Genomic DNA, 25,030 nt, shown 5'->3' with positions numbered 1-25,030 from the left:
ATTTCCCCTCCCCCTCCCCCCCCCCACTTTATCCCAGATCCAACCCTCCAACTCGGCACCGCCCTCATGACCTGTTCCACCTGTTCATCTTCCTTCCCACCTATCCACTCCACCCTCCTCTCCAACCTAACACCAATCCCCTCACCTCCATCCACCTATCGCACTCTCATCTAGCTAACAGTGGGGAAGGAGCTGTTCTTGAACCTACTGCAGCTAAAAGGTGGGGCTGAGCTGCCTCCTAGAACCATCCACTGACCCACAGTGACATTAGCTAGGGAGGGAGTTTGAGAAGTTTGAAAGAATGGAGATACATTTCCAATTCTGGATGGTCAGTGGCTCAGAGGACAACTTACAGGGGCTGACGTTCCCACGGAGATGCTGTCTTTGTCCTTCTAGACGGTAACAATCATGGGCTTGGCAGAGTCTGTCTAAGGAGTCTTGGTGAATTTCTGCAATGCATCTTATAGATGGTAGAGACTGCTGCTACTGAGTGTCGGTGAGGGAGGGAGTGGATGTGATGTCAATCAAACGGGAGGCTCCTTTGCCCCTGGATAGTGTCGAGCTTCTTAAGTGTTGTTGGAGCTGCCCCCACCCAGGGCAAGCGGGGAGTATTTCCTCACACTCCTGGCTTGGGCCTTGTCGATGGTGGGACAGGCTTTGGGGTGTCAGGAAGGGAGTTACTCACTGGAGTATTCCTAGCCTCTGATGTACTCTTCTATATGATGAGCCCAGTTGAGCTTTTGCTCATCGGTAAGCCCCCAGGAGAGGAATATTCAGTGATGGTGACACCACTGGGTGTCAAGAAGCTATGTGCAGTTTCTCCCTTGTCAGAGATGGTCATTTCTGTCTCCCAGAGTGCCATCCAGTCTGTCTCTCACAAACTGCTCTTTCACCACATTCCCGGAGGACTTTTCTCCTTTAGATTTTTTAAAATCTAATTCCCTTTCGAAGGCCACGATTGAATCTGCCGCCACCACACGCACTCAGGCAGCACGCTCCAAGTTGCTCACACCTACCTCACTAAAAAGCAAACTTGTCCTCCTGCTGCCTCTAGCTCCTTCGCCAATCACTGACAGACCGTGCCCCCAGTTGCGGAAGCAGTAAGAACTTGGCATACTGCTGCATGATGGGACATTTGATCAAGGGAAAAAGGAAGGGCTTTTGCCCGAAACGTCGATTTTCCTGCTCCTCGGATGCTGCCTGTCCTGCTGTTATTTTCCTGCACTACTCTAATCTTGACTCTAATCTCCGGCATCTGCAGCACCCGCTTTCACCAAGGTAAAAGATATACGGCTCTCACCTTTTGTGGAAAAATACTGCTGGAGACAAAGACTGAGGTTGTGTAATTATAATTTGACGAAATATAGGGAGCGTATCCTGAGCTTCTAATTTTCTCCGATTGAGCAACAACAAACAACAAAGGCATTAGGCACTGTGTTTATCTTAATCTTGAACTACTACATTCAAAGTTAAAAAATCACACTACACCAGGTTATAGTCCAACAGGTTTAATTGGAAGCACTAGCTTTCGGAGCGACGCTCCTTCATCACATGGTAGTGGCCGCTACACCTGATGAAGGAGCGTCGCTCCGAAAGCTAGTGTGCTTCCAATTTAAACCTGTTGGACTATAACCTGGTGTTGTGTGTGAATTTTAACTTTGTACACCCCAGTCCAACTCCAGCACCACCAAATCCTGGCGACTGTATTCAAGATTACTTGAGTGCAGAATGTAAACAAGGTTGTTTGTGGTCATTGCATAAATTTCAGCCAACTGTTCGGCTCAAGAGACAGTGCTGTTAGGCTGTGGCAGCCTCTCCATGAATTCACGAAAAATTGCCAGGTTATACTGCCTTCGGTCATTGCAAGTAGCCTCCCCAACATTAGCCTTCTGTGACCTTGACCACTTCAATCAGATCTCATCTTCACCTTCCCTGATCTAAAGAAACAATTCCGGTCCTTCCACATTAAAGTAGTCTTGGAACCATTCTGCTATATCTTTGCCAAACCCTGTCTAATGCGTTCACATCATTCCTAAAGGGTCACACCCAGAATTAAACACAGTAATTTAATACACGCTGTGGCTTCTGGACTCTGCCCCAATATTTATATGGCCCACAATTCTATATATTTCAGTAACCTGTCCTGCCACCTTCAATCGTCCATCTAGAAAGGCTCTTGAACTTGGATTCCGCCAGTTCCAGTACCAGTACCACCAGTGATTCTGCCAGTTCCAGTACCAGTACCACCAGTGATTCTGCCAGTTCCAGTACCACCAGTTCCAGTACCAGTACCGCCAGTGATTCCGCCAGTTCCAGTACCAGTACCACCAGTGATTCTGCCAGTTCCAGTACCAGTACCACCAGTGATTCTGCCAATTCCAGTACCACCAGTTCCAGTACCAGTACCACCAGTGATTCTGCCAATTCCAGTACCACCAGTTCCAGTACCAGTACCACCAGTGATTCTGCCAGTTCCAGTACCAGTACCACCAGTTCCAGTACCAGTACCACCAGTGATTCTGCCAGTTCCAGTACCAGTACCACCAGTGATTCTGCCAGTTCCAGTACCAGTACCAGCAGTGATTCTGCCAATTCCAGTACCAGTACCACCAGTTCCAGTACCACCAGTGATTCTGCCAGTTCCAGTGCCAGTACCACCAGTGATTCCGCCAGTTCCAGTACCGCCAGTGATACCACCAGTTCCAGTACCACCAGTGATTCCGCCAGTTCCAGTACCGCCAGTGATACCACCAGTTCCAGTACCACCAGTGATTCTGCCAGTTCCAGTGCCAGTACCACCAGTGATTCCGCCAGTTCCAGTACCAGTACCGCCAGTGATACCACCAGTTCCAGTACCACCAGTTCCAGTACCACCAGTTTTTCCGCCAGTTCCAGTACCGCCAGTGATACCACCAGTTCCAGTACCGCCAGTGATACCACCAGTTCCAGTTCCACCAGTGATTCCGCCAGTTCCAGTACCAGTACCACCAGTGATTCTGCCAGTTCCAGTACCACCAGTGATTCTGCCATTTCCAGTACCAGTACCACCAGTGATTCCGCCAGTTCCAGTACCAGTACCAGCAGTGATTCTGCCATTTCCAGTACCAGTACCACCAGTGATTCCGCCATTTCCAGTACCAGTACCACCAGTTCCAGTTCCAGTACCACCAGTGATTCTGCCAGTTCTAGTACCTTCAATTCTGTCTTCCCTCGCAGTTCGACTTTGTAGCCCAGGTTGAGGTTCATTAAAATGGTGACTGTGCTTTCATTCAAGTGGATTCGATAGGCTGAAAACAGAGATATTTCGATTATACCTAAACAGCTGGATAATTATTCCAGGCGTAGAAAAGACCAGAGACTGAGTTACATCCTGGAATCTACTGAAAGTGCTTGGACAGATTATACAGAGAATAACAGATACCCGGGAGTGAGTTACAGTCTGGAATCTAATCGAGGGGTTCAGGGTGGTTTATACACAGAATAAAAGATACTCGGGAGGGAGTTCCAGACTGGAATCTAATCGAGGGGTTTAGGGTGGGTTATATACAGAATAACAGATACCCGGGAGTGAGTTACAGTCTGGAATCTAATCGAGGGGTTCAGGGTGGTTTATATACAGAATAACAGATACCCGGGAGTGAGTTACAGTCTGGAATCTAATCGAGGGGTTCAGGGTGGTTTATACACAGAATAAAAGATACTCGGGAGGGAGTTCCAGACTGGAATCTAATCGAGGGGTTTAGGGTGGGTTATATACAGAATAACAGATACCCGGGAGTGAGTTACAGACTGGAATCTAATCGAGGGGTTCAGGGTGGTTTATATACAGAATAACAGATACCCGGGAGAGGGTTCAGGGTGGTTTATATCTCGAATAGCAGATACTCAGGAGTGAGTTACAGACTGGAATCTAATCGAGGGGTTCAGTGTGGTTTATATACAGAATAACAGATACCCGGGAGTGAGTTACAGACTGGGATCTAATCGAGGGGTTCAGGGTGGTTTATATACAGAATTACAGATACCCGGGAGGGAGTTACAGACTGGAATCGAATCGAGGGGTTCAGGGTGGTTTATATACAGAATAACAGATACCCGGGAGAGGGTTCAGGGTGGTTTATATATAGAATAGCAGATACTCAGGAGTGAGTTACAGACTGGAATCTAATCGAGGGGTTCAGGGTGGTTTATATACTGAATAACAGATACCCGGGAGGGAGTTACAGACTGGGATCTAATCGAGGGGTTCAGGGTGGTTTATATACAGAATAACAGATACCCGGGAGGGAGTTACAGACTGGGATCTAATCGAGGGGTTCAGGGTGGTTTATATACAGAATAACAGATACCCCGGGAGGGAGTTACAGACTGGAATCTAATTGAGGGGTTCAGGGTGGTTTATATACAGAATAACAGATACCCCGGGAGGGAGTTACAGACTGGGATCTAATCGAGGGGTTCAGGGTGGTTTATATACAGAATAACAGATACCCCGGGAGGGAGTTACAGACTGGAATCTAATTGAGGGGTTCAGGGTGGTTTATATACAGAATAACAGATACCCCGGGAGGGAGTTTCAGACTGGAATCTAATCGAGGGGTTCAGGGTGGTTTATATATAGAAAAGCAGATACCATGGAGTGAGTTACAGCCTGGAATCTAATCAAAAGGTTTGAACGGTTTGCAAGTTATTACAGTAATTCTGTTAAATGATTAAATGATCATGGTGCTACTGGGGAGGCAGTTCCGGCACTCTGACCCAGCGATGCTTAAGCAACAGCCTCATAAGATGAACTAAACGCCTCATAGGGAGTTTATGGCCATGACCATTTGATTCAGGGCATGGGATGGAGCTCTGCGGATGTGCTCTACAGGGCTCACTCCTCTACCTTTCGGAAGTGTCTGTAAGGGCTTAGTCCTATCTCAGTGAGATGCTCAGTGGTCGCTTTAGTGATTGGCAGTGGGTAGGTATTGTTTTGGACAGGTGTAGCACTCCTCCTGTAACCATAGCCACTCAACAACCCAACACAGAAAGCAACTAAAATTAAATAGTGAGTTCATTTTCAGAACCCCTTTCATACTCTTAGCAGACCCACAGTGCATGACAGCCTAGGTAACAGGGTAACCATGGCAACCGATTCATCCATAACAAGATCTTACTATACTGCTTGTGGGAATGGCCACATCAACTGTTTATCCTCGGGGATGCTGGTCGAGTCAAGATGCCTGGGTGAGAACCCACCACATCTCTTCGCCACCACCTTCCACTCCCCACTCAACACTCTCCTTCAAAATGGTGGTCATAGAGCCATAGAGATGTACAGCACAGAAACAGAATCTTCAATGCCCTTGAGAAACCTCGCCTTCATCGAGCCCAATACTCACGCAAGCCGGTGGACTCCATCCGTGAAGCAGTGTTGACTGTGTCTCCGAAGAGGCAGTACCTTGGCATGGTCAGTCCTACCACCCCTGCTACACACGGACCTTGGGAAAAGAAACAGACCTTCAGACGTGCCCTTAATGCTCACCACTCTTCCACTCTTTTAACCGAGAGCCGCCACCAGAAAGTCCTTTCCTTTCGTTTGTCTGTCGTTCAGCGAGAGAAGCAGGATGCTCACCCTCCCGCAACCAAACGCAAGAGCTGCTCCAACAACACCTTGCATTTGCATAGTGCTTTTCACATGGTGAAGCATCGCTGGAGCAAGATTCAACATGGACTACGTGTGGATTTGTAAGGATGGGTTACCAAAAACCTTATCAAACAGGGTAACTTTTTAAAACTAAACATTTCCATTTCTATAGTGCCTTTCTTTGATCACCGGATATCCTAAAGAATTCTGGTCACTGCCGCACTGCTATTCATGGGAGTTTTGCTGTCTGCTACCTAGAGGCCATACTTCCCATGTTCCAACAATGACTCCCCTAGATGTAGGTTTGCTCGCTGAGCTGGAAGTTTCATTTCCAGATGTTTCGTCACCCTACGAGGTAACATCTTCAGTGGACCTTCAGGCAAAGCACTGTGCATGATTCCTGCTTTCTACTTATATGTTTGGGTTTCTTTGGGTTGGTGATGTCATTTCCTGTGGTAATGCCATTTCCTGTTCTTTTTCTCAGGGGATGGTAGATGGGGTCTAACTCGATATGTTGGACATCTACCACTCCCCTGAGAAAAAGAACAGGAAATGACATCACCAACCCAAAGAAACCCAAACATGCAGAAAGTAGGAATCATGTACAGTGCTTCGCCCAGAGGCCCACTGAAGATGTTACCTAGTAGGGTGACGAAACGTCTGGAAATGAACCTTCCAGCTCAGTGAGCAAACCTACATCCAGAACCTCAACCTGAGCTACAAATCTTCTCAAAACTTGCTAAGTGACTGCCCCTTGCAAAATGTATTTCACTAGCGGTAATGCATTTTGGGACATTTCAAAGATGTTAAAGGAACGCGCTAAAATAAAACAAGGAACTGCCGATGCTGGAAATCTTAAACAGAAATAGATATTGTTGGAGAAACTCAGCATGTGTGGCGGCATCAGTAGAGAGAGAAACAGAGTTAACATTGACTTAGAGGTGCCGGTGTTGGACTGGGGGGTGGACAAAGTTAGAAATCACACAACACCAGGTTATAGTCCAACAGGTGTATTTGGAAGCATTAGCTTTCAGAGCGCTGCTTCTTCTACCTGCTGAAGGAGTGACGCTCCGGAAGCTGGTACTTCTAAATACACCTGTTGGACCATAACCTACTGTTGTGTAAGAGTTAACATTAACTGTGTTTTCCCTCCACAGACACTACCAATCCTGCTGAGTTTCTCCAGCAACTTCTGCTTTTGTCATTTTAGAAATGCAAGCTGTTTCTTGTTTTTAATTCACTCTTTTCGACTCACTCCAAGCTTTTGTCCAGAATGTTAGGTTTTTTTTCCCCTCTGGGTTGTGGTTGTCACTGAAAAGGCCAGCATTTGTTGCCTATTCCTGATCACCCTCAAACTGAGGGGCTTGCTGCATCATCTCAGAGGGTGGTTAAGAGCTGACCTGATCACTGTGACTCTGGAATCACATGCAGGCCAGACCAGGTAAAGACAGTACAGGCCCTTTCAGCCCTCGATGTTTGCGCCAACCTGTGGAACTAATCTGAAGCCCATCTAACTTACACTATTTAATCATTCACATGTTTATCCAATGCCCATTTAAATGCCCTTAAAGTTGGCGAGTCTACTACTGTTGCAGGCAGGGCGTTCCATGCCCCCTACTACTCTCTGAGTAAAGAAACTACCTCTGACACCTGTCCGATATCTATCACCACTCAATTTAAAGCTCTGTCCCCTCGTGCTAGCCATCACTTGTATCACTGGCTGGGCCAGCATTCATTAGTTGTCCTTGAGAAGATGGGATGAGCTCCCTTCTTGAACCGCTGCAATCCACATGCTGTAGGTAGACCCACACAATGCCATTAACTGAAATTAAATCCCACCCAATGCTGTGGGGGGATCCGAACCAGTGTCCCTACTGTATTAGCCCGGGCCTCTACATTGCCAATGACATAAACGATGTACTGCCATCTCCTTTGAAGAAAAGACTTATGGGCGGCACGGTGGCACAGTGGTTAGCACTGCTGCCTCACAGCGCCAGAGACCCGGGTTCGATTCCCGACTCAGGCGACTGACTGTGTGGAGTTTGCACATTCTCCCCGTGTCTGCGTGGGTTTCCTCCGGGTGCTCCGGTTTCCTCCCACAATCCAAAAAATGTGCGGGTCAGGTGAATTGGCCACGAGAAATTGCCCAGTGTTAGGTTAAAGGGGTAAATGTAGGGGTATGGGTGGGTTACGCTTCGGCGGGTTGGTGTGGACTTGTTGGGCCGAAGGGCCTGTTTCCACACTGTAAGTAATCTAATCTAATCTAATCTTGTAAGTAATCTAATCTAGAAGGCTAAACGTTTGACAGCCGGGACGTACCTGAGTGCAATCCGACTCGGATCCGCACTGGAACCTCGGGCATGTGCCTCATCTTGAAGGTGCCGATGCTGCTGAGGATGTCCAGGGACATGTTAGCAATTTCTGCCGCATGTCGGTCCCCATTGCGAGTCGGAAGGCCGGATGCTACCATGTACGCGTCTCCAATCGTTTCAACCTGAAAGCACAGACTGCAAGGCTGATCCAGCAGAGCAGGAGGCCGCTCACTCGGCCAGTCGTGGCCCTTTCAGAAACATTGCTGACGGATCCCTGCTGTAGCAAGGATGTTGTGGAACTTGGAAGAGTTCGGAAAAGATTTACAAGGATGTTGCCAGGTTTGGAGGATTTGAGCTACAGGGATAGGCTGGGGCTGTTTTCCCTGGAGCGTCGGAGGCTGAGGGGTGACCTTATAGAGGTTTATAAAATCATGAGGGGCATGGATAGAGTAAATAGGCAAAGTCTTGTCCCTGGGGTGGGGGAGTCCACAACTAGAGGGTATAGGTTTCAGCTGAGAGGGGAAAGGCACCTGAGGGGGCAACGTTTTCACACAGAGGATGACACATGTATGGAATGAGCGTTTATAAAATCATGAGGAGCATGGATAGGTCCAGTAACCCTTCTTCAGTACCTTTTCCCAGGGGTGGGGGAGTCCAAACATAGAGGGCATAGGTTTAGGGTGAGAGGGGAAATATCTAAAAGAGACCTAAGGGGCAACCTTTTCACTCAGAGGGTGGTGCGTGTATGGAATGAGCTGCCAGAGGAAGTGGTGGAGGCTGGTACAATTGCAACATTTAAAAGACATCTGGATGGGTATATGAATAGGAAGGGTTTGGAGGGATATGGGCCGGGTGCTGGCAAATGGGACTAGATTAATTTCAGTTATCTGGTCGGCATGGACGAGCTGGACCGAAGGGTCTGTTTCCATGCTGTACAGCTCTGTGACTCTCGATAGTAATGCTGGAAAGGAATAGTGAGTTTAACCTATTTGCCATATGCTTGTCAGGACTCAACACAAGAAAACCACATTTCGAGAGGACAGTGTATACAACACGAGAAGGTGCTGCTTGGTGGGACTATGGTCGGCATGGAGACACACCAGGAACAGTTAACAAATCCTGTTCTGAAGGGTTGCTAGACCCAAAAAGTCAACTCTGCTTTCTCCCTCCACAGATGCTGCCAGACCTGCTGAGTTTTTCCGGCAAGTTCGGCTTTTGTTTCTGTACAAATCTCCATTGCAACTGACGTGCGTGGAGCTTCCCAGCGCAACTTAGTGGGAACATTGACGATGGTAGTCCATCGACGGAACCTGAAATCAATCATGGCTTAATCTGGAAAGTGGCCAGACTTTTCGCTGACAGAATTGAATAAAATGTTCCCGGTGTGTTTATTGTTCATCTCTAATTGCCCTCTTAAGATTTATAAGCATTCAGATGTGCACTTGCGGTGTCAAGGATGTGGGCCAAGGACTGGGAAATGGGATTAGAACAGTTAGGTACTGAAGGGGGGTTACTGGACCTGAAACATTCACTGATTTCTCTCTCACAGATGCTGCCAGACCTGCTGAGCTTTTCCAGCAACTTCTGTTTTACAGCATCAGTAGTTCTTTCAGTTTTTATTCAGAGTAGTCAGGTGGTTGTTTATAACCAACACAGATTTGATGGGCCAAAGGGCCCTTTCTCAGTGTTTGCAGACCTCTATGACTCTAACTCAGTGGCTTGCTAGGGTTATAAGTGAGAGCAGGTAGGAATCAGCCATATCATTGAGGGTTTGGAGAGGAAGAGCAGAATTCCTTCCCTATGTGCATTAGTCCGATGACAATGCAAAGCTTCACGGTCATCATTTCAGTGTTTTCTTCCAAATACATTAATTAAATGAATTTCAAATTTACCTGTTGGGATTTGAACTTATGACTCCGGATGATCAGTCCAGGCCTCTGGGTTATTAATCTAGTGACTTTACCACTGGGCTACTGTCCCAGTAAGAGTCTCAATGGACATAGAAAGGAGAAGAGGGTTTTAAGAGTCAGAGACACACAAACCACTTCTTTCCCCAGACAGCAGTGAGGGAATGGAACTGGCTCCGAAGGCAGTGTTATCGAGGTGAACATTGTCCATATATTTCAGGGCATGTTTGGTCTGCTTTCCTTTATTGGTCAGAATATTGAGTACAGGAGTTGGGAGGTCATGTTGCGGCTGTACAGGACATTGGTTAGGCCACTGTTGGAATATTGCGTGCAATTCTGGTCTCCTTTCTATCGGAAAGATGTTGTGAAACTTGAAAGGGTTCAGAAAACATTGACAAGGATGTTGCCAGGGTTGGAGGGTTTGAGCTACAGGGAGAGGCTGAACAGGCCAGGGCTGTTTTCCCTGGAGCGTCGGAGGCTGAGGGGTGACCTTATAGAGGTTTACAAAATTATGAGGGGCATGGATAGGATAAATAGGCAAAGTCTTTTCCCTGGGGTCGGAGAGTCCAGAACTAGAGGGCATGGGTTTAGGGTGAGAGGGGAAAGATATAAAAGAGACCTAAGGGGCAACGTTTTCACACAGAGGGTGGTACGTGTATGGAATGAGCTGCCAGAGGAAGTGGTGGAGGCTGGTACAATTGCAACATTTAAGAGGCATTTGGATGGGTATATGAAGAGGAAGGGTTTGGAGGGATATGGGCCGGGTGCTGGCAGGTGGGACTAGATTGGGTTGGGATATCTAGTCGGCATGGACAGGTTGGGCCGAAGGGTCTGTTTCCATGCTGTGCATCTCTATGACTCCAAACATGCAAGAAAGAAAAGAACAGAGAGATGGGGGCGGGGATTGGTGAAATGCTGAGGAGATGGAGAAGTTTCACATGAAGGGCCTAGAGTGAGTTTTTATTAAAATTTATTCATTTTGTGGGGTGTGGGTATCTTTGGCTGGGCCCAGCATTTATTGCCCGTCCCTAGTTGCCCCTTGAGAAGGTGGTAGGCTGAGCTGCCTTCTTGAACCGCTGCAGTCCATCTGCTGAAGGTTGACCCACCCAGTGCCATCAAGGAGGGAATTCCTGGATTTTGAGTCAGTGACAGTGTTTTATTTGACATCAAGGAACGGCTTTCCAAGTCAGGATGACAAGTGGCTCAGAGGAGAACTTGAAGGTGGTGGTGTTCCCGTGTATCTGATTAGATTAGATTCCCCTACAGTGTGGAAACAGACCCTTCGGCCCAACAAACCCACACCGACCCTCTGAAGAGTAACCCACCCAGATCCATTTCCCTCTGACTAATGCACCTAACGCTACGGGCAATTTGGCATGGCCAATTCACCTGACCTGCACATCTTTGGACTGTGGGAGGAAACCCACGCAGACATGGGGAGAATGTGCAAACTCCGCACAGACAGTTGCTCGAGGCTGGAATCGAACTGGGTCCCTGGAGCTGTGAGGCAGCAGTGCTAACCACTGAGCCACCGTGCTGCCCCAAATCTGCTGCCCTTATTCTTGTAGATGGAAGTGGTTGTGGGTTTGGAAGGTGCTGTCTGAGGATCTTTGGTGAATTGCATCCTGTAGATGGTACACGTGGTGGGGAGTGTGGATGTGGTGTCAATCAAGCAGGTGCTGCTTTGTCCTGGATGGTGTCGAGTTTCTTGAGTGTTACTAGGGCTGCCCCCATCCAGGGGCAAGTGGGAAGTATTCCCTCACACTCCCGACTTGTGCCTTGTTGATGGTGGGACAGGCTTTGGGGAGTCAGGAGGGAAATTACTCACCTCAATATTCCTGGCCTCTGACCTGCTGAATGCTTTATACTTGCATACAAAAGTTTGTATAATTAGGACTGAATAAGCCTCTTACACACAGCTAGATCGCCTCTGAGTGACCGTCTGAATTTGTCAAATACAACCTGACAAAGCTGAGCTGTTCACTCCGAGCTAACTACCTTGTAGACATCGTGGGATCCGATGATGGCGTCGAACAAAGTGTAAAGGTCGTTGAGAAGGTCGACCACCTCGATGGGATCGCTCATGGCTGAGATGGTGGTGAAGCCAACAATGTCGCTGAAGTAGATGGTCACCTGCTCAAAATGTTCAGGTTCCACCGGGTCCCCCGTCTTCAGTGCCTGGGCGACAGAGCTGGGCAGGTAAGGAAGGAACGGTGAGTCAGCAATCTCTGACTGGTAATCACACCGACACTATCAGGGAGAACAGCGCTTGACGCAGGGGCAGGGGCATCACTGGGATGGCCATTATTTGATGCCCCTCCCTAACTGACCCTTGAGAAGGTTCTGGTAAGCCACTATCCTGAGGGCAGTTAAGAATCAACCAGATTGGCTATGGGTCTGGAGTCACATGTAGGTCAAACCCGACTAAGGAAGGCAGATTGCTGTCCCTAAGGAGCGTTAGTGAACCAGATGGATTTTTTTTAAAAAAACGATTGGTGGCCAGGCATGTTGAAAGATGTGTTAGAGGATCATTGTGTTTGTAAATCGACGCAGAGAGTGTAAAAGCAAGGAGACGATGCCACACCTGTATAAATCATAGGTCATTCCTCATTTGGAGTATTCATTCAATCCCTACAGTGTGGAAACAGTCCATTCGGCCCATCGAGTACACACTGACCCTCCGAAGAGCATCCCACCCAGGCCCAATCTATCCCTGTATTTCCCATGACTAACCCAATTAGCCTGCACATCCCTGGGCAGTATGGGACAATTTAGCACGGCCAATCCACCCTAACCTGCGCATCCCTGGGCACTATGGGACAATTTAGCACGGCCAATCCACCTTAACCTGCACATCCCTGGGCACTATGGGACAATTTAGCACGGCCAATCCACCCTAACCTGCACATCTTTGGCCTATGGGAGGAAACCAGGGCACGTGGAGGAAACCCACACAGACATGGGAAAAATGTGCAAACTTCACACAGACAGTCATCCGAGTGTGGGATCGTACCCGGGGCCCTGGTGCTGTGAGGCACCACTAAGCTACTGTGCCACCCTAGTTCTGGGCACCTTTTTTAAGGAAGGATGTTAAAGCCCTAGAGAGCGAGAGAATGATACCAGAAATGAGGGGTTTTAGATACAAGGAAGGATTAGAGAAACTGGGCTTATTGTCTTTGGTGTCATGGTAACCTTACTAAGGTGTCCAAAGTAATGAACAATTTTGACAGGGGAAACAAGGATGTTCGATCTCCAGTAGCAACTAGGGGGTCACAACTTCAAGATCGTCAGCAAGAGAGCTAGGAGTGAGACAAGGAGAACCGTCTTTACTCAGAATTGTTCGGATTTGGAATGTGTTCCTGTGGGAGACTGATGTAGGCAGATTCCACTGGAGCCACATACACAGAGGGACCTTGATTATCTGAAGGACACAGGCGGGGAGTATTTCGTTCGGTTAATCAAATTCCAGATAATCGAGTGCCGCATAGTTTAGCCAAGCATCGGGACCTTGCAATGTTGCCGGATATCCCAATATTTGTATAATTGAGTGCCGAAATATCGAGGTTCCTCTGTATATTTGACAGCGATGAATTTAGAAGGTGAGAGAGGGGGACTAGCTGGGTATTGGAGGGAGAGATGTGAAGGAACATCGGGAAGCTGGGAGAGAATGAGAGAGCCTCAAGATCCTCCAGAACAGCCAATGAAGTAATTGAAGTGCAGTCACTATTGCCAGTTAGATATCATGGCAGCCAATTTGCACGTGTTCTCACATGCAATAATGCCCACATAATCGATTTTTAGTGATGTTGGATATCGGGGAGACGTCCCTGTGATTCTTTGCAAAGAGGGGCCGCGGGATTATTTTTATATTCACCTGACAAGCTAGACCTCGGTTTGATGTGCTGTCTGAAAGTTGGGGTCTCAGACAGTGCAGTACTCCCTTAATACTGCACTGGGAGAACCGTGGTTGGGATGTCCACCCAGCTATGTCACCCACAGCCTCCTCTCCCTCAGCCCGACGCCTCTGTTCACAGGAAGACCGAAGGGGTAGGTGGGGTTTGTGGGTACGTTTGGCACTCACTATGGCAACATCTGCGTTAGGAGCTGATCGGTTTTCTGCTTCTCGATCTCCAGCTCCTCCGTCCTCTCCTTGATCAGGTCCTCCAGATTGCTGGAGTATTGCTCCAGCATCCGCAGCATCGAGTCGATAATGTTTGTCTTCTTGCCCTTGTTAATGTTTTTAAACTGCCGGCACAGGGAACAACCAACATGGAAGATCAGCTCTCCTGAATCTTGCCGAAAAGGCATTTTTAATTCATTAGATGTTGGGATCACTGTCTCGACCAACGTTTATTGCCCATCCCTAATTGCCCAGAGGGCAGTTAAGAGTCAACCACATTGCTGTGGGTCTGAAGTTACATGTAGGCCAGACCAGGTAAAGATGGTTGGTTTCTTGCCTGAAGGATATTAATGAACCTTTTTCGGTCAATCAATATGATCATCATTAGATTCTTATTTCTAGATTTTCATTTTACTGAATTCAAATTCCATAATTTGGCACACTTTCCTTTATTGGTCAGAGTATTGAGTACAGGAGTTGGGAGGTCATGTTGCAGCTGTACAGGACATTGGTTAGGCCACTTTTTGAACACTGCATGCAATTCTGGTCTCCCTATTCCAGGAATGATGTTGTGAAACTTGAAAGGGTTCAGAAAAGATTTACAAGGATGTTGCCAGGGTTGGAGGGTTTGAGCTACAGGGAGAGGCTGAACAGGCTGGGGCTGTTTTCCCTGGAGTGTCGGAGGCTGAGGGGGGTAATCTTATAGAGGTTTATAAAATCATGAGGGGCATGGATAGAATAAATAGACAAAGTTTTTTTTCCTGGAGTCGGGGAGTCCAGGAGTCCAGAACTAGAGGGCATTGGTTTAGGATGAGAGGGGAAAGATATAAAATGGACCTAAGGGAGCAGCTTTTTCACACAGAGGGTGATACGTGCATGGAATGTGCTGCCAGAGGAAGTGGTGGAGGCTGGTACAATTGCAACATTTAAGAGGCATCTGGATGGGTATATGAATAGGAAGGGTTTGGAGGGATAGGGGCCAAATGGGACTAGATTAATTTAGGATATCTGATCAGCATGGACAAGTTGGGCCGAAGGGCCTGTACAACTCTATGAGTCGATCAGCCGTGGCAGGATTTGAGCTCGGGTCCCCAGAATATTACCAGGGTTCTTGGATTAACAGGGTTTATGCCAGAAACGTCAATGCTCCAGCTCCTCAGATGCTGCCTGACCTGCTGTGCTTTTCCAGCACCACACTCTCGACTTCCTGGTTTAACAGCCCAGAGACAATGCCACGAGGCCATTGCCACGCCTTTTCACTTTGAAATCATCAGGACACAATGCAAGAATGCCATAATTTCAAACAATGCATACTGCAGGAGACAAGAGTGCAAAAAATTTGTATATTTTACACAGTCAATTTTGGAGCCTCTAACAGCTCCGAGAGTGTGCCCGGGTGGGAGAGGTGGTGCTGACCTGGTCAAAGATCTGGTCAAAGTTGGGTCGTCTCTCAGGCTGCTCACTCCAACATTGTTTCATGATCTGGATACACTCCATGGGAGCAAGATCTGGTGAGACGGAGGGCCGGCACAGTGGCGGAGGCTTCTGTACTTTCTTGACAATATCTGAAAAGGAATAGGAGCAGCTTTGTAGAAACCAGCACGTGAGCAGCCACCTCTGCACCGACCGTCACAGCCATCGGCAAGGCTGGTGTAAAATGGAAGGAAAACAGAACAAAGCTCAGCAGGTGCCACAGCATCTGTCGACAGAAGTTGGATTAATGTTTCAGTTCCAGTGACCCTTCCTCTGAAGAAGGGTCACTCGATCCAAAATATCACCTCCGATTTCTCTCTACAGATGCTGCCTGAACTGCTGAGCTTTTTCAGCAACTTCTGTTTCTGTTGAGCAAGGTTGATGTCACCAGTCAATAGCACCCCGGACAATCAACGACCATAAGCCATTCCTGATGAAGGGCTTATGCCCGAAACTTCGATTCTCCTGTTCCTCGGATGCTGCCTGGCCTGCTGTGCTTTTCCAGCACCACATTCTCGAGTTTGATCTCCAACATCTGCAGTCGCACTTTCTCCCAGCCAATGACCTGCCTGGATGACATTTCCTGATGAAGGGCTTTTGCCCGAAATGTCAATTTTACTGCTCCTCGGATGCTGCCTGAACTGCTGTGCTTTTCCAGCACCACTAATCCAGAATCTGGATGACATTTCAGACAATTTTTTTTTAGATTAGATTAGATTACTTTACAGTGTGAAAACAGACCCTCCGGCCCAACAAGTCCACACCGACCCGCCGAAGCGCAACCCACCCATAACCCTACATTTACCCCTTACCTAACACTACGGACAATTTAGCATGGCCAATTCACCTGACCTGCACATCTTTGGGAGGAAACCAGAGCACCTGGAGGAAACCCACGCAGACACGGGGAGAATGTGCAAACTCCACACAGTCAGTCGCCTGAGGCGACAACCGTCCTAGTTCCAATCTCTATCCCTTCTCTTTGAAGTTGGCACAAGTGCCAAAATATGAAGGGAACTTGAATATCGTTGAAAAGAGACGTGTGGCTGAAGCTTTGCAACTTGCTCTGGATCAGGAGTTTTAAGATGGCCAAGCTGTAGCGTGAATATAATCCACTATCCTCACGGGAAGGTTCACGGAGTGAGCCGAGTGGACCGCAAACCTTTAAGGTGGGAGGTAGAGATCTAACTTTCCAACATATAAACCATTCTCAGTTGGTGGCACTTCCAGTCTGGGGCAGAAGAATAATACCCACTCCAGGAGTCCTGAATGCAAAATCCAGGCGCATGCTCCCATTGCTGTGCTGAGGGAGTGCTGCGCTGCCAGAGATGCTGTCTTTGGGATCAGATGCTAAACTGGGGGGGGGGTGGGCCTTTCAAGTCGGCAGGAAAGATCCCTTCGCCACCAATTTGAAAACGAACACTGCAGTTCTCCCAAGCGTCCTGGAGCCAATATTTATCCCTCAACCAACAAAGCCAAAGAGAAAACAAACACTCCAGCTGTCGTCATGTTGCTATTTGTGGGATCATGCTGTGCAAATCGGGGAGGTGCGGATGCAATCTGGAAAGAAGCAAGTATAGAACTGACATTAGGGGAAACCTTCACTCAGGAACTGAGCAACTTTAAGTACATTGAAGTCGTCATTGGACATGCATATGGACGTACATGGAATAGTGTAGGTGGGGTGGGGTTCAGATTGGTATAACAGGTCGGCGCAACATTGAGGGCCGAAGGGCCTGTACTGCGCTGTAATGTTCTATGTTCTACGTTCTAACCCATGGATGGACAGATATTGGAGACTGCACAATTACAGTCAATGAAGGGGTGTTTGGACGGCTTGATGGGATCCTGTGGATGTTGAGTTTTTCTTTATTCGTTCACGGGATGAGGGCATTGCTGGCCAGGCCAGCATTTACGACCCATCCCTAATTGCCCAGAAGGCAGTTAAGAGTCAACCACTTTGCTGTGGGTCTGGAGTCACATGTAGGCCAGAGCAGGTAACGATGGCAGATTCCTTCCCTAAAGGACATTCGTAAACTAGGTGGGTTTTCCCCACAATAGATTCACGGTCATCATTGGATTCTTAATTCCAGATATTATCAAATTCCACCATCTGCCGTGGAGGGATTCGAACCCAGGTTCCCAGAACATCCTCTGGATCTCTGGATTAACAGTCCAGCGGTAAGGCCACTAGGCCATCGCCTTCCCAGGCGTGAGAATGATGTTGTTGTTCCTGTCCGAGAGACATTTCCACATCAGAGGGTGGCCCATTGGAGTCCATGCTGACTCTCTGGAGACCAATCAGAGCAGACTCAATCTCCTCCCCACATCCTGCTCTATCCAGGAGACCCCTGCAACTTTATTTCCCTCGAGTGTCCCTCCAGCTACCTTTCGAAGACGTGCTCTCTCTCACAACTACTTCCCCCACCACTCCTCCTCTCCACCCCTCCTGCACCTTCCCCGCTGTGCCCTCCATCCCCCTCCACACTCCTCCTCTTCTCCCCACACTCTCAAATCGGCACTGCTTTCCCGCCCATTAATCTGTGCGCAGCCTCATTGCGCGCACCATCAGCTAATGAGCTTTCTCCAGGTTAAGGGCACACGTCTAAGCAGCCAACACCATGACGGTGGGGGTACCATTGGGACTCAGGTCCAGCATGGAGAATGGAGGTCCTCGCACGATCACTTCCTGCATGATGATGGAGAAGCTGTAGACATCTCCGCAGAAAGTCCCCACCTTCTCGAGGCTCGGATCTCGAAGAAGCTCCGGGGCCGTCCAAAACCGGTCTGGTGACGAGAGAGAAAAAAGAAAAACGTGAATCGAGTGGGAAACTTCTTTCCGTGAAATTAAGACGCAACATAGAACTCTCCTGGTGCTCATTTCCATACGGGTCTGTTAGGTTTGAATGCGTCGCCTCTCTCTATAAATAGGCCAGGGTGGAACAGCAACAACCAAATGCCAAACATGTCATCGAGTCATAGAGCACGGAAACAGACCTTTCAGTCCAACTTGTCCACGCTGACCAGATACCCCAGCCCAATCTAGTCCCATTTGCCAATGTTTGCCCCATATCCCTCTAAACCCTTCCTCATATAAGCATCCAGACGCCTTTTAAATGTTATCGTTGTACCAGCCTCCACCACTTCCTCTGGCGGCTCATTCCACACATGCACCACCCTCTGTGTGAAAAAGTTGCCCCTTAGGTCCCTTTTAAATCTTTCCCCTCTCACCTCAAACCTATGCCCAAGGCTGCAGATGCTGGAAACCAGAGTTTAGATTAGAGTGGTGCTGGAAAAGCACAGCAGGTCAGGTAGCATCCGAGGAGCAGGAAAATCGACGTTTCAGGCAAAAGCCCTTCATCAGGAATGGCTGAAGGGCTTTTGCCTGAAACGTCGATTTTCCTGCTCCTCGGATGCTGCCTGACCTGCTGTGCTTTTCCAGCACCACTCTAATCTAAACCCTTAAACCTATCCCACTTTAGTTCTGGTCTCCCCCACCCCAGGGAAAAGACCTTGTCTATTCACCCTATCCATGCCTCTCATGATTTTATAAACCACTATAAAGTCACCCCTCAGCCTCCGACATTCCAGGGAAAACAGCCCCAGCCTATTCAGCCTCACCCGATAGCTCAAACCTTCCAACCCTGGCAACATCCTTGTAAATCTTTTCTGAACCTTTCCAAGTTTCACAACATCCTTCAGGAGAAAGTGAGGTCTGCAGATGCTGGAGATCAGAGCTGGAAATGTGTTGCTGGAAAAGCGCAGCAGGTCAGGCAGCATCCAGGGAACAGGAGAATCGACGTTTCGGGCATAAGTCCGAAGAAGGGCTTATGCCCGAAACGTCGATTCTCCTGTTCCCTGGATGCTGCCTGACCTGCTGCGCTTTTCCAGCAACACATTTCCAGCTCACAACATCCTTCCTATAGCATGGAGACCAGAATTGCACGCAGTGTTCCAAAAGTGGCCTAACCAATGTCCTGTACAGCTGCAACACAACCTCCCAACCCCTGTACTCAATGCACTGACCAAGGAAAGTGTACCAAACGCCTTCTTCACTATCCTGTCTCCCTGCGACTCCACCTTCAAGGAGCTATGAACCTCCACTCCAGGTGTTTGAAATTCTCCTCCCCAAATGGGACTTACAGGCTGAGTCACTGAATAAAGCTGAAAATAACTTTACACAAACTTTAATAAACAATGGAGTCAAGAGTGTGAAGGTGGAATGGGGTAAGAAAATGGAGTAACAGACACAAACAGATTTTATTGTATAGTGGAGGTTGAGGGTAGTGAGGTCAGTGATAGGGTTTACAAAGTCAGGAGAGGACACCAGCAATTAGGACATTGGTTTGAAATGTGTGTACTTCAATGCGAGCAGCATCCAGAATAAGGTGGGTGAACTTGCAGCATTGGTTGGTCCTTGAGATCTCGATGTTGTGGCCATTTCAGAGGCATGGCTAGAGGAGGGTCAGGAATGGTTGTTGCAGATTCCGGAATTTAGACGTTTCAGTAAGAACAGAGAGGATGGTAAAAGACGGATAGGTGTGGCATTGTTAATCAAGGGTAGTATTTCAGCAGCTAAGATAACGTTTGAGGACTCATCCACTGAGGTAGTTTGGGCTGAGGTTAGAAACAGGAAAGAAGTCACCCTGTTGGGAGATTTTTTTTAATTACATTCCCCTACAGTGTGGAAACAGGCCCTTCAGCCCAACAAGTCCACGCTGACCCTCTGAAGAGCAACTCATCCAGACCCATTTCCCTCTGACTAATGCACCTAACACTATGGGCAATTTAGCACGGCCAATTCACCTGATCTGCACAACTTTGGACTGTGGAAAGAAACCGGAGCACCCGGAGGAAACCCACGCAGACACGGGGAGAATATGCAACCTCCACAAAGACTGTCGCCCGAGGCGGGAATCGAACCTGGGTCTCTGGCGCTGTGAGGCTGTAGTGCTAACCACTGAGCCACCATGTCACCCTATGCCTCCATTTCTATAGGTCTCCGAATTGTTCCAGGGATGTAGAGAAAGGATAGCAAAGATGACTCCCGATAGGAGCGACAGTAACAGGATAGTTGTTATGGGAGACTTCAACTTCCTCAATACTGACTGGAAATACTATTCTTCAAGTAGTTTAGATGGGTCAGTTTTTGTTCAATGTGCGCAGGAGAGTTTTCTGACATGGTATGTAGACAGGCCAACAAAGGGCAATGCCATATTGGATTTGGTACCGGGGAATGAACCCGACTAGGTGTTAGATTTGGAGGTAGGTGAGCACTTTGGTGATAGTGACCATTATTCGGTTATGTTTACAATAGCAATGGGCAGGGCCAGGTACATACTGCAGGGAAAGAGGTATAACTGGAGGAAAAGCTATTAGGTAAGATTTAGGATGCATAGGATGGGGAAGGAAACTGCAGGGGATGGACACACTTGAAAAAGGAACAGCTACAGTGTGTCCTTGATAAGTATATGCCTATCAAGCAGGGAGGTAGTTGTGGAGAGAGAGCCAAGGTTTACTAAAGATGTTGAAGCTCTTGTCAAGATAAAGAAGGCTTATATGAGGAGTGAAGGCTCAGTTAGGGGGCTTGAGAGTTATAAGATAGCCAGGAAGGACCTAAAGAGAGAGCTAAGAAGAGCCAGGAGGGGATGTGAGAAGTTGGCGGATCGGATCAAGGAAAACCTTAAGGCCTTCTATCGGTATATCAGGAATAAAAGAATGACTAGAGTCAGATTAGGGCCAATCAAAGACAGTAGTGGAAAGTTGTGTGTGGAATCTGAGGGTATAGGGGAAGCGCTTAATGAATACTTTTCCTCAGTATTCACACTGGAAAAGGGCAATGTTAGTGAGAATACAGAGAAAGAGGCTACAAGGCTAGATGAGATTGAGGTTGACAAAGAGGAGGTTTTAGGAATTTTGGAAGATCTGTAAATACATAAGTCCCCTGGGACGGATGGGATTTATCCTCGGATTCTCTGGGAAGGCAGGGAGGAGATTGCAGGGCCTTTGGCTTTGATCTTCATGTCGTCATTGTCAACAGGAGTAGTGCCAGAAGACTGGAAGATAGCAAATGTTCCCTTGTTCAAGAAGGGGAGTTGGGACAACTCTGGTAATTATAGGCCAGTGTGCCTTACTTCAGTTGTGGGTAAGGTGTTGGGAAAGGTTATATGAGACAGGATTTATCATCTGGAAAGGAATAATTTGATTATGGATAGTCAACACTGTTTTGTGAAGGATAGGTCGTGCCTCACTAACCTTATTGAGTTCTTCAAGGTGACCAAACAGGTGGAAGAAGGTAAAGTGGTTGATGTGGTGCATATGGATCTCAGTAAGGTGTTTGATAAGGTTCCACACGGTGGGCTATTGCACAAAATACGGAGTTTCAGGATTGAAGGTAATTTAATGGTTTGGATCAGAAACTGGCTAGCTGAAAGAAGACTGAGGGTGGTGGTTGATGGGAAATGTTCATCCTGGAGCTCAGTTACCAGTGGAATGCCTCAAGGATCTGTTTTGGGGTCACTGCTGTTTGTCATTTTTATAAGTTACCTGGATGTGGGCGTAGAAGGATGGTTGAGTAAATTTGCGGATGACACTAAGGTAGTCACAGTTGGGGATAGTGACAAAGGATTACAGAGGGACATAGCTAAGATACAGATTTGGGCTGAGAAGTGGCAAATGGAGTTTAATATGGAAAAGTGTGAGGTAGTTCACTTCGGAAGAAGTAACAGGAATGCAGAGTACTGGGCTAATGGTAAAATTCTTGGCAGTGTAGATGAACAGAGAGATCTTGGTGTCCTGTGCATGAATCCCTGAAAGTTGCCACCAAGGTTGATAGGGTTGTTAAGAAGGCATATGTTGTGTTGGCGTTTATTGGTAGGGGGATTAGGTTTCGGAGCCACGAGGTCATGCTTCAGCTGTACAAAACACTGGTAAGGCCGCACCTGGGGTATTGCGTACAGTTCTGGTCACTGCATTATAGGGAGGAAGTGGAAGCTTTAGAAAGGTTTCAGAAGAGATTTACTGGGATGTTGCCTGGTATGGAAGGAAGGTCTTATGAGGAAAGGCTGAGGGAACTGAGGCTGTTTTCATTGGAGAGACGTTTGAGAGGTGACTTAATCGAGACATATAAGATAATCAGTGGGTAAGATAGGGTGGACAGTGACAGCCTTTTTCCTCAGATGGTGAAGGCTAACACGAGGGGACATAGTTTTAAGTTGAGGGGTGATAGATATAGGACAGATATCAGGGGTAGTTTCTTCACTCAGAGAGTAGTAAGGGCATGGAATGGCCTGCCTGCAACAGTAGCAAACTCACCGACGTTAAGGGCATTGGACATATATATGGATAAAAATGTAACAGTGTAGGTTAGATGGGCATCAGACTAATTTCACAGGTCAGCGCAACATTGAGGGCCCAAGGACCTGTACTGCGCTGTAACGTTCTATGGAGCAGGATGGAGGGACCGGATGGCCTATTCTCACTCCCATACATCAGGTTGTTATTTCCTTAAACCCCACCCTGGTACACTTGGTAAGTTTAACTGCCTTTTTGAGGAAAGTCCCAAGTGTGGCTCTTGGCCAACACTAAGCTAACCATTGCAGAGCATCATTACCTTCTGGCTTCGGATCCATCCATGTAACATTTTGAACTTCCAGTAACTCATTATAACCATAGTCCGTCACCTTTAAGACAAATCTTCCGTCTACCACACAGTTCCTGGATTTCAAACGCCCATGGACCAGTTGTCGGTGGTGAAGAAACTTCATACCCTGTGAAAAGCAGATGACAAACGTGAACCCCACAGGATTTCAACTGTTGTTGCAAATCTGCTCCTGACCTCTTTCCAGCCTTGGTTCAAACATGGACCAAAGAGCTGACTTCCAGAAGGGAGGGGAGGGGGACAGCCCTTGACATCAAGGCTGCATTCAACTGAATGTGGCATCAAGAAGCCCTGGCAAAACTGGAATCAATGGGTATCAGGTGGCAAACCTTCCAGTGGTTGGAGTCATACCTGGCACACAGGAAGGTGGGAGTCAAAAAGTGTAGTGCTGGAAAAGCACAGCCAGTCAGGCTTCCTCTACATAGGAGGGTGGCCATGGTTGTTGGAGGTCAGTCATCTCAACTCCCAGTTATCTCTACAGGAGTTCCTCAGGGTCATGTCCGAGGCCCAACCATCTTCAGCTGTTTCGTCAATAACTTTCCCTCTGTCATAAGGTCAGAAGTGGGGACGTTTGCCAATGATTGCACAACATTCAGCACCATTCGACACTCCTCAGATACTGAAGCAGTCCGTGTCCAAATGCAACAAGATCTGGGCAATATCCAGGCGTGGGCTGACAAACGGCAAGTTACATTCCCACCACACAAAATGCCAGGCAATGATCACCTCCAACAAGAGCAGCAATCTAACTGCCGCACCTTGACGTTCAATAATGCTGCCATCACTGAATTCCCCACTATCCACATCCTGGAAGCTACCACTGACCAAAAAGTCAACTGGACTCATCACATAAACACAATGGTTATAAAAACATGTCAGAGACTAAGAATCTTGTAGTGTGTAACACGCCTTGTGACTCCCCAAAGCCTGTCCAACATAGACAAGGCACGAGTCAGGAGTGTGAGGGAATACTCCCCACTTGCCCTGGATGGGGGCAGCTCCAGCAACACTCAAGAAGCTTAACATCATCCAGTACAAAGCAGCCCCCGCTTGATTGGCACCACATCCACAAATGTCCACTCCCTCCAGCCCCGACGCTTAGTAGCAGCAGAGTGCACCATCTACAAGATGCACTGCAGAAACTCAGCAAAGATCCTCAGACAGCAACTTCCAAATCCATGACCACATCTATCCAGAAGGACAAGGGCAGTAGATACGTGGGAACATCACCCCCTTGCAAGTTGCCCTCCGAGCCCCTCACCATCCTGACTTGGAAATATATTGGCCGTTCCTTCAGTGTGGCTGGGTCAAAATCCTGAATTCCTTCCCTAAGGAACATTGTGGATCTACCTACAACACACGGACTGCTGCAGTTCAAAAAGGCAGCTCACCACCACCTTCTCAAGGGGCAACTAGGAACGGGCAATAAATTTTTGCCAGCCAGCCATCTCACATGTGAAGAAGAAAAGCTCATCTCCGTTTCATGGAAAGAGATGACAAGAATTTACAACCTTCAGGGTTGAATGAGGTAAGTTTACATCCTGCCAGATCATTCAATCCTTATTTGGAACAATTCGGTTTTATCAACAGAGGTAGCTCAGTTATGTTTATAACTGTGAGACCCTTTAGAATTTTATTCCTCACTTACATCCTTTATCCCTTAAGCCATGCAAAGCTTTCCCCCTTCAAGAAATTTTCCAATCTTGAAAACCTTGATTGAATCTGCCTCTACCACACTTGTGGACAGCACACTCCTAACCCCCTGCTGTACAAAATCACAGAACTATAGAAAATAGGAGCAGTCTGGGGGACTTGGATAAAATGCAGATTTGGGCTGAGAGGTGGCAAATGGAGTTCAATGCAACTAAATGTGAGGTGATGCACTTTGGGAAGAATAACAGGAAGGCAGAGTACTGGGTCAATGGAAAG

The 25,030-nt window shown here is 47.8% G+C and overlaps 1 protein-coding gene across 3 annotated transcripts in view; it reads right to left on the bottom strand.

Annotated features, from left to right (window-relative positions):
• LOC122544312 (retinal guanylyl cyclase 2-like) overlaps positions 1–25,030 on the bottom strand; it is a 77,795-nt gene that overhangs the window by 7,427 nt on the left and 45,338 nt on the right. The window contains exons 10-17 of one of the 3 annotated variants that reach the window (XM_087982947.1): positions 23,054–23,210; positions 18,079–18,228; positions 15,385–15,533; positions 13,930–14,093; positions 11,847–12,039; positions 7,949–8,123; positions 5,385–5,483; positions 3,193–3,287 (exon numbers count right to left, since the gene is read on the bottom strand). In XM_087982947.1, the coding sequence (XP_087839073.1) occupies positions 3,193–3,287; positions 5,385–5,483; positions 7,949–8,123; positions 11,847–12,039; positions 13,930–14,093; positions 15,385–15,533; positions 18,079–18,228; positions 23,054–23,210 (1,182 nt within the window). Of the gene's footprint in view, positions 1–3,192; positions 3,288–5,384; positions 5,484–7,948; positions 8,137–11,846; positions 12,040–13,929; positions 14,094–15,384; positions 15,534–18,078; positions 18,229–23,053; positions 23,211–25,030 lie in introns of those variants that run through there. The other 2 variants (XR_015754357.1, XM_043683470.2) reach the window with 2 other exon arrangements.

Source organism: Chiloscyllium plagiosum, unplaced genomic scaffold (genome assembly GCF_037043375.1).
Source record: "Chiloscyllium plagiosum isolate Xiang-an unplaced genomic scaffold, Cpla_swu_hap1 HiC_scaffold_44, whole genome shotgun sequence".
Taxonomy (NCBI): domain Eukaryota; kingdom Metazoa; phylum Chordata; class Chondrichthyes; order Orectolobiformes; family Hemiscylliidae; genus Chiloscyllium; species Chiloscyllium plagiosum.
Note: the sequence above shows the minus strand (reverse complement) of the source record. Positions and strands in the feature narration are given on the sequence as shown.